The sequence below is a fragment of the Morchella sextelata genome (assembly GCF_020137385.1).
Source record: "Morchella sextelata strain SCLS chromosome Unknown scls_24, whole genome shotgun sequence".
In the NCBI taxonomy this organism is placed as follows: Eukaryota; Fungi; Ascomycota; class Pezizomycetes; order Pezizales; family Morchellaceae; genus Morchella; species Morchella sextelata.
Genome location: NW_025408639.1, coordinates 756,827 through 773,022, shown reverse-complemented (window position 1 = coordinate 773,022; position 16,196 = coordinate 756,827). Strand labels below are relative to the sequence as shown.

Below are 16,196 nucleotides of genomic sequence, written 5' to 3'. Positions count from 1 at the left end.
TCGCTTTCCCACATAGCAGAGTCCTCTCATGCCCACAGGTACCGCCGATAGGTACTCGGTCGGCTGGCAGCTTGCGCCGATTCGCTCCGAGCGGTCCGATCTTCGATCCGATTGATTCCAGCTGTCCCTCATATATCCACCGGTACCAAAACACTCCCCTCCGGCGGTTTGACGCTCCGGGGGTTATTATTGGGGTCGAAAACGTTTTTTTTTATGACTCTGGATTTTTTGGTCGTAATTTGGTCGCACCACACTCCGCGAGTGTGGTCAAGAGTTGATATTAGCGTACAGAGGGTATTGGGGTATCTACTAGCCTTTCTCTCACTCCCGTAAATGCTTGGCATGCCCGTAACAGCTTACCCCCCTTCCAGGGTGTCACGTCTCGGGACATCTTCTGACAGACTATGGTTCCAGTAAACCTGCTCCACATATCACCTGCGGTGTCTGTGGAGGGGAAGGACTTAGCCCCGTAGGGTACCTCTATAGTCTCAGGCGTTGGTCCTTCACGGCCTTGGGGTTCCTTCGATGGAAGTCGCGGACAAGGTCAAGTACTTCCTCATCCATAGCGTCCATGACTTGATACGTACAGTCACTCATCGAATAGCCCCGCCATTTCACCAGGTATTCCACTAATCCTCTTCTACTTTTCCGGCTCCCCACGATACTTTCCACTTCGTACAGCACCTCTCCTTCCTTATCGACCTCTTCGGGAGTTGGGGGACGTTGTTCTCGGCCTGGGATACTGCTCTGTCGATACCGTTCCAAGAGTTCAATATGGAACACATTATGGATTTTGACTTGTGGCGGCAGTTCCAGTTCGCAGGCTCGTTTCCCGGCTAGTCGGATGATTTTGAACGGGCCGAGTTTCTTGTGATCGAGTTTCTTGGTGGAGCGACGTGTCTTAATATTGGTCGCATTGAGCATAACCATATCTCCCACCTTGAAGTTAGGCGGTTCGTCCCTTTTTCGATCATAGTATTTCCCCATCTTCTCCCTGGTATCTATTAAGCGAGCGAGAGCAGAATCATGAACTCCCCGGATGAAGTGAGCGTACAGGTCACTGGTTGGGTTGACCACTTCGGCTTCCGTCGGCCAGTTGGTTCTTGGGTTGTAACCGTAGTTGGTATAGAACGGAGATTGACCCGTGGCGGTGGTAACCGAGTTGTTGTAAGCATACTCCGCCAAAGGGAGTAGCTCTGCCCAATCATCTTGCTCGTAGTTGCAGAACGCTCGTAAGTAGTGTTCGAGGGTTTGGTTGACCCGCTCTGTTTGCCCATCGGTCTGAGGGTGGAAAGCCGTACTCATTCTTATCCTCACGTCCAATAATTCCATAAGGGATGCCCAAAAACTCGAAGTAAACTTGGCGTCCCTGTCGGAAACTATATCAAGAGGCAGCCCATGGAGTCGCCAGATTTGACCGAGGAATATCTTCGCTAAATCCTGCGCGGTCGTTTCTGCTACTAAGGGGATGAAGTGCGACATCTTCGAGAACCTATCGACTACTACCCAGATTTGGTTATATCCCTTTGATTCCGGTAACTGCACGACGAAGTCCATTGATATCGATTGCCAGACAGAGTGTGGCGTGGACAGTGGTAGAAGCGCGCCGTATTTCTTGTGGCGGCTGGGTTTATTGCGCTGGCACTCGTCACATGACCGAACGTAGTCATCAATCCACTCGTTCATTTTTGGCCAATAGAAGTTACGCGTGATGAGTTCCAGTGTCTTGTCTTGTCCAAAGTGTCCTGCCACTTTCGAGTCGTGTTCTGCCTGTGCGATTCGGATCTTGATACGGTCGTCTGCCGGGATGTAGAGTCGGTTCTTATAGAAGAGTAGCCCGTCTTTCTCAGCGATATCCTTTAATTCCCCCAGCTTCTCCCCTTGCTCAACTCTCTCTTTCAATCCTACCCATGTCGGGTCTCCCGATGCCGCCTGCCTGACATGGTCCAGAAAATTCTTAGACCAGTCAATCACCCCCTTGGAGGCAAGCGACACCGCTGATACCACAAACTCTTCCTCCGCCAACTGTCCGGGCTTAAAGAACCTGTCTATCGGCTGTTTCCCAAGCGTGCCTCCCCCTTCAGGACGGTACTCCGGCCGTCGCGATAGTGCATCTGCCTTCCCATTTTTGGTTCCCGGGCGGTAAATAATCTTAAAATCAAATTCCGCCAAAGACTCAGCCCACCTTGCCTGTCGTCGGTTAAGAACCTTGGTTGTTGAGAAATATTCCAAGTTCTTATGATCTGTGTAGACGAGAACCGTTCGGCTAGGTCCTTCGAGGTAGTGACGCCATTGCTTGAAGGCCGACACAATTCCTAGCATTTCCTTATCCCAGACGTCGTAGTTGAGTTCCGCTGGGTTAAGCTTTCGAGAATAAAAGGCAACAGGGTGAGTCTTTCCGTCAATAACCTGGGATAGAATTGCGGCGATAGCAAAATCGCTTGCGTCCGTTTCCACGATAGTCTGGCGATCTGGAGAGAAGTGTACCAAGATCGGCGCAGACGTAAATAGGGTTTTGAGTTTTTCGAAGGCTGCTTGGGCCGTCATAGACCAGACAAAGTTCTTAGCATCACCCCTGAGACAATCGGTAATGGGTTTACAGACCCCGGAGAAATTGTGGATAAACCTTCTGTAGAAGTTGGCAAAGCCCATGAAGATCTGTACTTCCTTAACGCTACGCGGGGCTTGCCAATTCGTAACAGACATAACCTTATCCAGTGCCATGGTGACGCCTGCTGGGGCAAGGATGTATCCGAGGAACTCGATTTCGGTGAGCTCGAAGAACGATTTCTTCGGGTTGGCGACCAGGTTGTATTCTTGTAGCCTGCTAAGTACTTTGCCGACCAGCTCCCTGTGTTCCTCTCGAGACTTGCTATATATTAGGATATCATCAAGGTATACTACTACCCCTTGATCCAAGAATTCCCTCAGCGCATCATTCATCATGTTCTGGAAGGTCGCCGGCGCATTTGCCAGCCCAAAAGGCATGACGAGGTACTCAAAATGTCCGTACCGCGTACGGAATGCTGTCTTCCACTCGTCGCCGTCTTTGATCCTGATGAGGTTGTAACCTTCCTTCAGGTCAATCTTCGAGAAGATAACCGCGCCTGCCACTCGATCTCGTAGTTCGTCCATAAGTGGTAACGGATACCTGTTCTTAATGGACACGCGGTTAAGTCCACGGTAGTCAACGCAAAGTCGTAGACTACCGTCCTTCTTCTTCACAAATAGGATTGGGGCTCCTGCCGGGGATTTGCTCGGCCTAATCTTTCCCAATCGCAACATTTTGTCCAGGTACTCCCGAAGCACCTTCAGCTCGACTTCGGATAGGGAGTAGACGGGTCCCCATGGTGGCTGTTTACCTGGTTCAAGATCTATCGCATGGTCGTAAGATCGATGCGGTGGTAATTTGTCTGCTTCCGACGGTAGGAAGACTTTAAGGAACCCATGGAGCCAAGAGGGAAGGGTTTCGCGGAGGTTAACCGATTCGTCTTCCAAAAGACAAATACTACCGATGAATTGGGCCTCCGGATCGTCCAATACTCCCTCGTCCATTTCTATTTGAGGTTCCTTGTCAGTGAAGCATCGACTTTTGCAGTTCTCACCATCGTAGGAAACTTCCCCATTTGACCCTATAACCGGCTTATGTTCTTTCAACCACCAGTTCGGTAATATGGCATCGATGCCAACCGGGAGAGGGGCGATCTCGAATGACAACTGTGTTTGATGCCCCCTTGACATTATAATTAATGGTTGTGTAAAGGCGTGTCCCGTGCCCTTCATAACTTCTCCCGTAAATCCAAATACCCGGGCCGGGACGTCTCGTTTCACCTTCGGGACCTCAAAACTATCAACAAAAATTGCAGACAAAACAGGACCAGTTGCACCAGTATCCAACAACACCTTACAAGGTAAACATTTTTCCGCAAAACAAAGGAACTGATTAACGATAGGTCGAGGACCGTGAATTGGTTCCTCCAAAATTTTCTGTTTTTTCTCCGGTTGGGACGCTCTCCCTTCCTGCCTTTTTCTTTTCATATTTTTTTTGTTGTTTTCCGTCAGTGATAACATAGCAATCTGGGGATACTCCTGACCTGACTCATCAGAGTCCCCTTTTAAAAATCCTCGTCGAAATCCATCTCAGATTCCGATCCGCGCTCTCGCACAAACGCTTGCCCACTGGTGTACTCCGCAGCAGCCGTAGCAGCCGGCTTTCTAGCACGGTGCCTCATACGCTTTCTCTGAGGTTGGGGTTCCGGTGGTTCCATATCGTGGTCGCCATCATCATCGCGGGTACGCTTTCGGGAGAAAGAGGAGATAGATGCACTACTATTAGCATCTGAACGACACCATTTCCAAAGATGACCCTTTCGGCCACATCGTACACAGACACCATCGGTCTTTCGCTGTTCTCGGACCGGCTGTGGAACTCCTTTGGTGGCTTCGTCATAGTCGTGGTATATTGGCTTGTTTCCCGACTTGTTCTTGCTGGTGCTCTTCTTATCTTGCCCCTTTTCTTTCTCCTCCGTCTGAGCCCTCCCCTTGATCTTAAACCCCTTCTCCTTCTGCCGCGAGTTCCCACCGTTGCTCGACTCCCTTCCCCTCGACTCCGCTTTCCCCAACATTTTCATCTGCTCTTGATAAGCCTCGTGAGCCTTGCCGGCTCGTTCCAACTGTTGGATGTACTCGGAGTCGTCATCGGTTGGATCGAAACGTGAGTGGCGCTCCCGGATTTCATTTGGTAACCCTTGGAGCAAGGCGGCGCGATAGGATGCTCCTTTCATCTGAGCATGCTGGTTCATGATCTCCATCCTCGTCAGGTAGTCCCCGATGTTAGCCGAGTACTTGAACTGCTGCATCTTCATCGCGTTTTCCATAGCTTCCTGAGTGCTTAGGAAACGTTTTCTAATCTCCTGACGGAACCGAGTCCAAGTAGCATAGTCCGCGGCTGCCGGGCCTAGCATCTTGGTCTCGATATACTCCATAAACCATTCCTTCGCCAACCCACACGTATACGTTCCAGCGAACAGTACTTTGTTTCTGTCCGTTCGGAACTTCTTTGGCTTCTGCTCAAAGTAGATCTCACACTCCATGAGCCAATGCCGCAGGTTATGCTTCCGGGCATTATCGAACTCGAAGGGAATTTTGGCGAGCGAATCTACCATATCCTCGTCTTCGGGCGGCGCCGAATTCCGGTTCCCGCCTCGGTTCCTGTAGCTGGTTCTGGGTTTGCAGATGACTTTGCTCCAGAACCTTGTGGTCGGCGGCTCGTGCAGCTTCGTGTACCTGTTGGACACTGGAGACGAGCTCAAAGAGCGATTCCAGATGTTGTTTTTGGGCAATGGCTTCTTGCCGTACCTTCTTATCCAGGATTTGTCCACTCCCTTGGACTTGCTCCTGGAGATCTTGTAGCTGCTGCCAAACGGCCTGTCCAGCTACGCCAAGATACCTCATTTGTGCCTCATGGGTGTCCAAAAACTCCTGCATATTCCTCACGAACTGGGCATGAGCAGAGCGTTTACTCGATTGCCTAGTTGTTGTGGAGGGTCCTCCCGTAAGTAGGGGATCTGGGCTAGCAGCCCTCGATATTACCATAGAATCTTCCCCCCCGGCCTCCTCGGTTGCGGCCGAGGTATCTATGAAATAATTATCCCTTCGGGCAGTCATTGTAATAGGGGATAATGATGATAGTTCTTCCTTTCGAGGTGACTTCGTTACTCCAAGTGAACTTGTGAGTAACAATATACTGTGAGGGATGCGTACCAGACCACAAGAGTACACTACGCAGAGCTCAGAGTTCGGCTAACAGCTACAAAGGTAGAAGTCTCCAAGGTCTCTTCAGTCAACGTCGAGTATGATTCTCCTTGATCCGATACGGGCCCCGCGAGCTACGTTATCAACAAAGATTCACTAGAGTTAGCCTATGATGATCGACCGTCTTCGACGTAATAGTTCAGGTAGAGTTCGAAGTCACGATAGAGTAAAGTGTTTCCAAAAGTATAGTCAAATAAAGTTGTAACTCGCGTATCAACGATTTATATTGTTAAGACTCTGATTTCGCCGATGATGGTTTGGCTAGTCAGTGAATGACACAGTATTTATATCCCTCGCTTATGTCTCGAGGACCCAGTCTACTAATAATACAGAATACACTCGGGGCATGCCCGAGACCCTGAAAAACAACCAAGAACATTTAACTCCTAAGTCCGTAACCCAAACTCCTAAACCCGCTGAAACCCCTCAACCTATTTATCCACTCTAATGCACGTTTCCCTGTCGATGTTTCTTCTCCATCGGCCGTCTGGTGGATAATCGTCAGCGTCGGCTATTCGGAGGTCTCGGACGGCAAGGCTACCTACTCAGGCCTCTTCCCACATCGCTTTCCCACATAGCAGAGTCCTCTCATGCCCACAGGTACCGCCGATAGGTACTCGGTCGGCTGGCAGCTTGCGCCGATTCGCTCCGAGCGGTCCGATCTTCGATCCGATTGATTCCAGCTGTCCCTCATATATCCACCGGTACCAAAACACTCCCCTCCGGCGGTTTGACGCTCCGGGGGTTATTATTGGGGTCGAAAACGTTTTTTTTTATGACTCTGGATTTTTTGGTCGTAATTTGGTCGCACCACACTCCGCGAGTGTGGTCAAGAGTTGATATTAGCGTACAGAGGGTATTGGGGTATCTACTAGCCTTTCTCTCACTCCCGTAAATGCTTGGCATGCCCGTAACAGCTTACCCCCCTTCCAGGGTGTCACGTCTCGGGACATCTTCTGACAGACTATGGTTCCAGTAAACCTGCTCCACATATCACCTGCGGTGTCTGTGGAGGGGAAGGACTTAGCCCCGTAGGGTACCTCTATAGTCTCAGGCGTTGGTCCTTCACGGCCTTGGGGTTCCTTCGATGGAAGTCGCGGACAAGGTCAAGTACTTCCTCATCCATAGCGTCCATGACTTGATACGTACAGTCACTCATCGAATAGCCCCGCCATTTCACCAGGTATTCCACTAATCCTCTTCTACTTTTCCGGCTCCCCACGATACTTTCCACTTCGTACAGCACCTCTCCTTCCTTATCGACCTCTTCGGGAGTTGGGGGACGTTGTTCTCGGCCTGGGATACTGCTCTGTCGATACCGTTCCAAGAGTTCAATATGGAACACATTATGGATTTTGACTTGTGGCGGCAGTTCCAGTTCGCAGGCTCGTTTCCCGGCTAGTCGGATGATTTTGAACGGGCCGAGTTTCTTGTGATCGAGTTTCTTGGTGGAGCGACGTGTCTTAATATTGGTCGCATTGAGCATAACCATATCTCCCACCTTGAAGTTAGGCGGTTCGTCCCTTTTTCGATCATAGTATTTCCCCATCTTCTCCCTGGTATCTATTAAGCGAGCGAGAGCAGAATCATGAACTCCCCGGATGAAGTGAGCGTACAGGTCACTGGTTGGGTTGACCACTTCGGCTTCCGTCGGCCAGTTGGTTCTTGGGTTGTAACCGTAGTTGGTATAGAACGGAGATTGACCCGTGGCGGTGGTAACCGAGTTGTTGTAAGCATACTCCGCCAAAGGGAGTAGCTCTGCCCAATCATCTTGCTCGTAGTTGCAGAACGCTCGTAAGTAGTGTTCGAGGGTTTGGTTGACCCGCTCTGTTTGCCCATCGGTCTGAGGGTGGAAAGCCGTACTCATTCTTATCCTCACGTCCAATAATTCCATAAGGGATGCCCAAAAACTCGAAGTAAACTTGGCGTCCCTGTCGGAAACTATATCAAGAGGCAGCCCATGGAGTCGCCAGATTTGACCGAGGAATATCTTCGCTAAATCCTGCGCGGTCGTTTCTGCTACTAAGGGGATGAAGTGCGACATCTTCGAGAACCTATCGACTACTACCCAGATTTGGTTATATCCCTTTGATTCCGGTAACTGCACGACGAAGTCCATTGATATCGATTGCCAGACAGAGTGTGGCGTGGACAGTGGTAGAAGCGCGCCGTATTTCTTGTGGCGGCTGGGTTTATTGCGCTGGCACTCGTCACATGACCGAACGTAGTCATCAATCCACTCGTTCATTTTTGGCCAATAGAAGTTACGCGTGATGAGTTCCAGTGTCTTGTCTTGTCCAAAGTGTCCTGCCACTTTCGAGTCGTGTTCTGCCTGTGCGATTCGGATCTTGATACGGTCGTCTGCCGGGATGTAGAGTCGGTTCTTATAGAAGAGTAGCCCGTCTTTCTCAGCGATATCCTTTAATTCCCCCAGCTTCTCCCCTTGCTCAACTCTCTCTTTCAATCCTACCCATGTCGGGTCTCCCGATGCCGCCTGCCTGACATGGTCCAGAAAATTCTTAGACCAGTCAATCACCCCCTTGGAGGCAAGCGACACCGCTGATACCACAAACTCTTCCTCCGCCAACTGTCCGGGCTTAAAGAACCTGTCTATCGGCTGTTTCCCAAGCGTGCCTCCCCCTTCAGGACGGTACTCCGGCCGTCGCGATAGTGCATCTGCCTTCCCATTTTTGGTTCCCGGGCGGTAAATAATCTTAAAATCAAATTCCGCCAAAGACTCAGCCCACCTTGCCTGTCGTCGGTTAAGAACCTTGGTTGTTGAGAAATATTCCAAGTTCTTATGATCTGTGTAGACGAGAACCGTTCGGCTAGGTCCTTCGAGGTAGTGACGCCATTGCTTGAAGGCCGACACAATTCCTAGCATTTCCTTATCCCAGACGTCGTAGTTGAGTTCCGCTGGGTTAAGCTTTCGAGAATAAAAGGCAACAGGGTGAGTCTTTCCGTCAATAACCTGGGATAGAATTGCGGCGATAGCAAAATCGCTTGCGTCCGTTTCCACGATAGTCTGGCGATCTGGAGAGAAGTGTACCAAGATCGGCGCAGACGTAAATAGGGTTTTGAGTTTTTCGAAGGCTGCTTGGGCCGTCATAGACCAGACAAAGTTCTTAGCATCACCCCTGAGACAATCGGTAATGGGTTTACAGACCCCGGAGAAATTGTGGATAAACCTTCTGTAGAAGTTGGCAAAGCCCATGAAGATCTGTACTTCCTTAACGCTACGCGGGGCTTGCCAATTCGTAACAGACATAACCTTATCCAGTGCCATGGTGACGCCTGCTGGGGCAAGGATGTATCCGAGGAACTCGATTTCGGTGAGCTCGAAGAACGATTTCTTCGGGTTGGCGACCAGGTTGTATTCTTGTAGCCTGCTAAGTACTTTGCCGACCAGCTCCCTGTGTTCCTCTCGAGACTTGCTATATATTAGGATATCATCAAGGTATACTACTACCCCTTGATCCAAGAATTCCCTCAGCGCATCATTCATCATGTTCTGGAAGGTCGCCGGCGCATTTGCCAGCCCAAAAGGCATGACGAGGTACTCAAAATGTCCGTACCGCGTACGGAATGCTGTCTTCCACTCGTCGCCGTCTTTGATCCTGATGAGGTTGTAACCTTCCTTCAGGTCAATCTTCGAGAAGATAACCGCGCCTGCCACTCGATCTCGTAGTTCGTCCATAAGTGGTAACGGATACCTGTTCTTAATGGACACGCGGTTAAGTCCACGGTAGTCAACGCAAAGTCGTAGACTACCGTCCTTCTTCTTCACAAATAGGATTGGGGCTCCTGCCGGGGATTTGCTCGGCCTAATCTTTCCCAATCGCAACATTTTGTCCAGGTACTCCCGAAGCACCTTCAGCTCGACTTCGGATAGGGAGTAGACGGGTCCCCATGGTGGCTGTTTACCTGGTTCAAGATCTATCGCATGGTCGTAAGATCGATGCGGTGGTAATTTGTCTGCTTCCGACGGTAGGAAGACTTTAAGGAACCCATGGAGCCAAGAGGGAAGGGTTTCGCGGAGGTTAACCGATTCGTCTTCCAAAAGACAAATACTACCGATGAATTGGGCCTCCGGATCGTCCAATACTCCCTCGTCCATTTCTATTTGAGGTTCCTTGTCAGTGAAGCATCGACTTTTGCAGTTCTCACCATCGTAGGAAACTTCCCCATTTGACCCTATAACCGGCTTATGTTCTTTCAACCACCAGTTCGGTAATATGGCATCGATGCCAACCGGGAGAGGGGCGATCTCGAATGACAACTGTGTTTGATGCCCCCTTGACATTATAATTAATGGTTGTGTAAAGGCGTGTCCCGTGCCCTTCATAACTTCTCCCGTAAATCCAAATACCCGGGCCGGGACGTCTCGTTTCACCTTCGGGACCTCAAAACTATCAACAAAAATTGCAGACAAAACAGGACCAGTTGCACCAGTATCCAACAACACCTTACAAGGTAAACATTTTTCCGCAAAACAAAGGAACTGATTAACGATAGGTCGAGGACCGTGAATTGGTTCCTCCAAAATTTTCTGTTTTTTCTCCGGTTGGGACGCTCTCCCTTCCTGCCTTTTTCTTTTCATATTTTTTTTGTTGTTTTCCGTCAGTGATAACATAGCAATCTGGGGATACTCCTGACCTGACTCATCAGAGTCCCCTTTTAAAAATCCTCGTCGAAATCCATCTCAGATTCCGATCCGCGCTCTCGCACAAACGCTTGCCCACTGGTGTACTCCGCAGCAGCCGTAGCAGCCGGCTTTCTAGCACGGTGCCTCATACGCTTTCTCTGAGGTTGGGGTTCCGGTGGTTCCATATCGTGGTCGCCATCATCATCGCGGGTACGCTTTCGGGAGAAAGAGGAGATAGATGCACTACTATTAGCATCTGAACGACACCATTTCCAAAGATGACCCTTTCGGCCACATCGTACACAGACACCATCGGTCTTTCGCTGTTCTCGGACCGGCTGTGGAACTCCTTTGGTGGCTTCGTCATAGTCGTGGTATATTGGCTTGTTTCCCGACTTGTTCTTGCTGGTGCTCTTCTTATCTTGCCCCTTTTCTTTCTCCTCCGTCTGAGCCCTCCCCTTGATCTTAAACCCCTTCTCCTTCTGCCGCGAGTTCCCACCGTTGCTCGACTCCCTTCCCCTCGACTCCGCTTTCCCCAACATTTTCATCTGCTCTTGATAAGCCTCGTGAGCCTTGCCGGCTCGTTCCAACTGTTGGATGTACTCGGAGTCGTCATCGGTTGGATCGAAACGTGAGTGGCGCTCCCGGATTTCATTTGGTAACCCTTGGAGCAAGGCGGCGCGATAGGATGCTCCTTTCATCTGAGCATGCTGGTTCATGATCTCCATCCTCGTCAGGTAGTCCCCGATGTTAGCCGAGTACTTGAACTGCTGCATCTTCATCGCGTTTTCCATAGCTTCCTGAGTGCTTAGGAAACGTTTTCTAATCTCCTGACGGAACCGAGTCCAAGTAGCATAGTCCGCGGCTGCCGGGCCTAGCATCTTGGTCTCGATATACTCCATAAACCATTCCTTCGCCAACCCACACGTATACGTTCCAGCGAACAGTACTTTGTTTCTGTCCGTTCGGAACTTCTTTGGCTTCTGCTCAAAGTAGATCTCACACTCCATGAGCCAATGCCGCAGGTTATGCTTCCGGGCATTATCGAACTCGAAGGGAATTTTGGCGAGCGAATCTACCATATCCTCGTCTTCGGGCGGCGCCGAATTCCGGTTCCCGCCTCGGTTCATTCTCCAATTCTTCCGACCGTGCGACCATTCGCTGTTATCGTCGTCATCGTCATCGGAAGGTTCTGGATCTCCCCCAACGTTCCCTCTTGGTGGGATTCGGGGAGGTTGATTTCCCCCATTCCCTCCTACCGGAGCATTTCCTACTGGACGCCTGCCACTGTTCCCCTGTATTGGGCCTGCGTCTTCCGGTTGCTTGCCATTCCCTGATGTTTGGGGGCCAGCATTTTGGGGGTTCTTGCCATTGCCAACAGGAACCGTCCGGGGCGCGTTGGGGTCTAAGGGAGCACTAGCCACGGAAGGTGCTACTGACAGATGTTGTCGCAGTAGTTCCTCCATCTCGGCTATCCGTTGATTTCTTATCTCATCGGACTGCTTGAACTGCGCAAACATGGCCCGTTGTTCCCCTTTCTCCTGCTCCCGCTCTTCTCGTACCATTCTCAGCTGTCGCTCCGCTTCCTGTAGCTGGTTCTGGGTTTGCAGATGACTTTGCTCCAGAACCTTGTGGTCGGCGGCTCGTGCAGCTTCGTGTACCTGTTGGACACTGGAGACGAGCTCAAAGAGCGATTCCAGATGTTGTTTTTGGGCAATGGCTTCTTGCCGTACCTTCTTATCCAGGATTTGTCCACTCCCTTGGACTTGCTCCTGGAGATCTTGTAGCTGCTGCCAAACGGCCTGTCCAGCTACGCCAAGATACCTCATTTGTGCCTCATGGGTGTCCAAAAACTCCTGCATATTCCTCACGAACTGGGCATGAGCAGAGCGTTTACTCGATTGCCTAGTTGTTGTGGAGGGTCCTCCCGTAAGTAGGGGATCTGGGCTAGCAGCCCTCGATATTACCATAGAATCTTCCCCCCCGGCCTCCTCGGTTGCGGCCGAGGTATCTATGAAATAATTATCCCTTCGGGCAGTCATTGTAATAGGGGATAATGATGATAGTTCTTCCTTTCGAGGTGACTTCGTTACTCCAAGTGAACTTGTGAGTAACAATATACTGTGAGGGATGCGTACCAGACCACAAGAGTACACTACGCAGAGCTCAGAGTTCGGCTAACAGCTACAAAGGTAGAAGTCTCCAAGGTCTCTTCAGTCAACGTCGAGTATGATTCTCCTTGATCCGATACGGGCCCCGCGAGCTACGTTATCAACAAAGATTCACTAGAGTTAGCCTATGATGATCGACCGTCTTCGACGTAATAGTTCAGGTAGAGTTCGAAGTCACGATAGAGTAAAGTGTTTCCAAAAGTATAGTCAAATAAAGTTGTAACTCGCGTATCAACGATTTATATTGTTAAGACTCTGATTTCGCCGATGATGGTTTGGCTAGTCAGTGAATGACACAGTATTTATATCCCTCGCTTATGTCTCGAGGACCCAGTCTACTAATAATACAGAATACACTCGGGGCATGCCCGAGACCCTGAAAAACAACCAAGAACATTTAACTCCTAAGTCCGTAACCCAAACTCCTAAACCCGCTGAAACCCCTCAACCTATTTATCCACTCTAATGCACGTTTCCTTGTCGATGTTTCTTCTCCATCGGCCGTCTGGTGGATAATCGTCAGCGTCGGCTATTCGGAGGTCTCGGACGGCAAGGCTACCTACTCAGGCCTCTTCCCACATCGCTTTCCCACATAGCAGAGTCCTCTCATGCCCACAGGTACCGCCGATAGGTACTCGGTCGGCTGGCAGCTTGCGCCGATTCGCTCCGAGCGGTCCGATCTTCGATCCGATTGATTCCAGCTGTCCCTCATATATCCACCGGTACCAAAACACTCCCCTCCGGCGGTTTGACGCTCCGGGGGTTATTATTGGGGTCGAAAACGTTTTTTTTTATGACTCTGGATTTTTTGGTCGTAATTTGGTCGCACCACACTCCGCGAGTGTGGTCAAGAGTTGATATTAGCGTACAGAGGGTATTGGGGTATCTACTAGCCTTTCTCTCACTCCCGTAAATGCTTGGCATGCCCGTAACACTCGCAGCTTCTCTTTTCCTCTTAGGCGGCTGGTCCTTTTGAGCGGAAGGATCTTTCTTGGTCCGAGGGGGCGCTTTCTCAGCTGCCATCCCTTGGTACCTCTCGTGGGTGTGCCCTAACTCTCTTAGAGCAGCTATCCGCTCCATCAAAGACTTTGGCTTGGGATTAAAAAGAGCCCAACTCATGCCTAGGTCCGGAAGGAGGGAATTATTGATCTTATCATCCACTAACTGACCCTCATAGCCAGTCTTCCACATCAGCTGAATAATAGTATTCAGGAAGAGATCAATTCCTCCTCGAGCTGTGTGGGTGAGGGTATTCCAATGGGCCACCGCATCATCTCTGGAGATGGCTTCGCCGAAGGCTGCTCTGAAAGCATCCACAAAGGAATCCCAGCGCTTCCATCTCTGATCCAAAGTCACCGTCATTCCAGCAAGGCGGTTGGCGGAGGTTTGATCAATTGAATTGTGGTATGCCTCATACCATCGGATCGCTGCCTCTCCTTCCATCAAGTTGCCTGCATATCGGATCTTAACCTCCTCAGAGGTGAATGACAGGCTCTCAATGGAGAACACATTCTCACATTGCCGGATGAAGGTCTCCACTTGCTCAGCCTTGCCCTGGAACTTGGAGGGTGGTGGTGCCTTTGGTTCTCGGGCCCTGGTGGTTGAGGAAGAGGGAGAGGCGGCCGGAGGTCGGAACTGCTGAGACATCATAGCCAACAGATTCTTCTGCTGCTTCTCCAACTTCTTCTTAAGATATCTCCGCCAGCCTCTTCTATCACCAACTTCTGGTTCCGAATCAGAGCTGTCAGAACTGTCTGAGTCTCCAGGAGCAGGAGCAGGGGCCACAGGAGGTGGAGGGTTCTGGTTCCCACCACTTCCACCCTGTGCATTGGCCGGAGGGTCCTGGTTCCCACCACTTCCACCCTGTGCCTGAGCTGGAGGGGGAACGGCGGCCGCAGCAGGAGGGGCCACAGGTGCTACCGGCGCTAGATTGCTGGCCAGTGGTGAGGTTGCTGCTGGTTGAGCGGCCCCAGACATGGTGAACCTTCCTGGGTTCCTGGCTAGCGGGCTGGGAGGTCCTCGGCCTGCACCTGGGTAAAGTTCTCCCTCATAGTCGAAGGATCGGTCGGCTAATCCGAGGAATGGATTTACTCCCGCAAAGCGGCTAGGAGGTAAGGGAGATGCTCCCACCGCTGGCTGGACAATAGGAACAACTCTCCTAGTAGATCTGACCGGAAATGCTGCGAAGGGACTGGTCTTCCGCTGCATTGTCCTGGTGGCTGCTCTGGACGAGGACCTGGAGCCTGGATTTGGTGCCGGTGTTGCTGGTCTCCCAACCACTAGCCTTCCTTCATCAAGGGCTTTCTGTATCTCAGCTACAAAGTCTGGTGGAGTTGCCGGGTTTGTCCACTCGATTTCCATGGCATCGGCTTCCAGTTCATCTTTCTCCGCATACTTTCGGAGTTCTTCCTGGACAGAGTTGACTTCATGCCTCATGTATTCAAGAGCTTCTGCCATCAGAGCATTCTGTGCTGCCTGGCGCTCTTGCACAAGGAGCAGTGCCTGACCGCCTCGGGTCAATTGATTCTGCAGGCTATGCTGGAGGTAGGTCTGAAGCTCCATGAAAAACTGTTGGATGGAAACCTCGTCGGTATCCTGCCAGGCAGGCTCACAACCAGGAATGTAGGTCTGTAGAGCGGTCCTGGGTTTCCTGACAAGCTGTGTCTGCCCGTTGGCATCAAGCTGGAGGGGCACCGGCTGCCATTCAATCTGAAGGGGCACTTCCGGAGCTGATAGGGTGGACATTTTATATAGAGGAAGAATAATCTGAAGGTGATTGGAGCCTTAAAGATTATCTGTAACGGGGGTCCTTTCTAAGAGAAATAGAATCGGATAGAATAGAGACGGCCGTGCAAGATAGACAATCAGGTTGCAGATTATTCAAAGATACTATCGCTAGAACTCAATAATCTTTAAGGGCTCTGCTACCGATAAGAACTTGGTTTTTCTTCCTGATCAAGACTGGAGAGAATCGGACTGAAGGGCGAGAATGAACCTGAGTACTTATACTCCAAAGGCCTCTGTTCTCTGCTCCTAACTCCTTTACTAAGTTCCGGTGGGCCTTCCCTCAGTACCGGAAACAATACCACCGCTACCCCGCTTTTTCTCTAAGCGTCAGCAGGTGTTTTCCGATACCCAAGGCAACCACCCTTAGTCAAAGCCTTTGTAACACCTGCAGCCTTGGTTGCCACACAACCGGAGCCTGCATGAATGAGCTGCCGCTCAGGTGTAAGCTTAATGATTGCTGTAGAGCTTTCGCTTATTGTAGACTTCCCTAGCATAGCCCCTGCCTCTTTGGCGGACATACAATGCTCAGAGGATACAGAGGATCACCGGGCAATCAGAGCTTCACTCTGGCCGGTCTTCTAGTCACTGGCGAGGCATAGACTCGTCAGTCATTGCTCCCGTGAATAGATCCCCTTCCTAGCGCCCGGAATGTAGTTACTCTAACAGCTGGTAGCTAACCACACTGCCGGTACTTGCATATCACCGTGCTACTGGCTTCTAACAATAACTCTCAGCATGTAACCGGGCCCTGTGTGTACTCATACACCAGACAGTTGAAA

At 50.7% G+C, this 16,196-nt stretch overlaps 4 protein-coding genes across 4 annotated transcripts; all 4 read right to left on the bottom strand.

Annotated features, from left to right (window-relative positions):
• Nucleotides 1-480: 480 nt before the first annotated feature.
• On the bottom strand, nucleotides 481-4,038 carry H6S33_007752 (uncharacterized protein; the record flags this gene model as incomplete). The annotated part of the gene is made up of 1 exon (XM_044839099.1): nucleotides 481-4,038. One exon carries the CDS (start codon nucleotides 4,036-4,038, stop codon nucleotides 481-483), a length of 3,558 nt encoding a protein of 1,185 aa, XP_044688625.1.
• Nucleotides 4,039-6,856: 2,818 nt separating this feature from the next.
• H6S33_007751 (uncharacterized protein) lies at nucleotides 6,857-10,414 on the bottom strand (the record flags this gene model as incomplete). Its single annotated transcript, XM_044839098.1, has 1 exon — nucleotides 6,857-10,414. One exon carries the CDS (start codon nucleotides 10,412-10,414, stop codon nucleotides 6,857-6,859), a length of 3,558 nt encoding a protein of 1,185 aa, XP_044688624.1.
• A 77-nt stretch (nucleotides 10,415-10,491) lies between these two features.
• H6S33_007750 (uncharacterized protein) lies at nucleotides 10,492-12,501 on the bottom strand (the record flags this gene model as incomplete). Its single annotated transcript, XM_044839097.1, has 1 exon — nucleotides 10,492-12,501. The coding sequence occupies one exon, from the start codon at nucleotides 12,499-12,501 to the stop codon at nucleotides 10,492-10,494; it is 2,010 nt and encodes a 669-aa protein (XP_044688623.1).
• Nucleotides 12,502-13,338: 837 nt separating this feature from the next.
• H6S33_007749 (uncharacterized protein) lies at nucleotides 13,339-15,375 on the bottom strand (the record flags this gene model as incomplete). Its single annotated transcript, XM_044839096.1, has 1 exon — nucleotides 13,339-15,375. The coding sequence occupies one exon, from the start codon at nucleotides 15,373-15,375 to the stop codon at nucleotides 13,339-13,341; it is 2,037 nt and encodes a 678-aa protein (XP_044688622.1).
• Between the last annotated feature and the right edge of the window lie 821 nt (nucleotides 15,376-16,196).